The 304-nt window shown below is 73.0% G+C and overlaps 1 protein-coding gene across 1 annotated transcript in view; it reads right to left on the reverse strand.

Moving 5' to 3' along the window:
- The window catches only part of RNF19B (ring finger protein 19B), a 24968-nt gene extending 24922 nt beyond the window's left edge, over nt 1–46 (reverse strand). The window contains 1 exon segment of the mRNA XM_007468697.1: nt 3–46. Within this exon segment, the coding sequence (XP_007468759.1) occupies nt 3–46 (44 nt within the window).
- Between the last annotated feature and the right edge of the window lie 258 nt (nt 47–304).

Genomic DNA, 304 nt, shown 5'->3' on the forward strand with positions numbered 1-304 from the left:
GTAGGGATGTAGACCGCGGCGACTCGGAGTCTTTCTCGGAGCCCATGGCCCCCAGAGACCGAGGAGCGAGGGGCGCCTAGCGCCGCCACAGCTCACGCCTCAGCGCCCCCTCAGCCGGCGTCCCGACGCCGCCGCCTCAGCCGCCCTCCCAGAGATAGAAACCGAACGGTAGCGACTGATTATAAAGCCTCCGCCCCGCGCGCCGCTGCCCACTGCGCAGGCGCCTCGCGAAGACACCTCACAAGCCGCGCCGCCCCGCCCGGATGGGGGCGCTGGGCGGGGCCGAGCGGGGTGGGGCGTGCTG

The sequence above is a fragment of the Lipotes vexillifer genome, unplaced genomic scaffold (assembly GCF_000442215.2).
Source record: "Lipotes vexillifer unplaced genomic scaffold, Lipotes_vexillifer_v1.1 scaffold1261, whole genome shotgun sequence".
Lineage (NCBI taxonomy): Eukaryota > Metazoa > Chordata > Mammalia > Artiodactyla > Lipotidae > Lipotes > Lipotes vexillifer.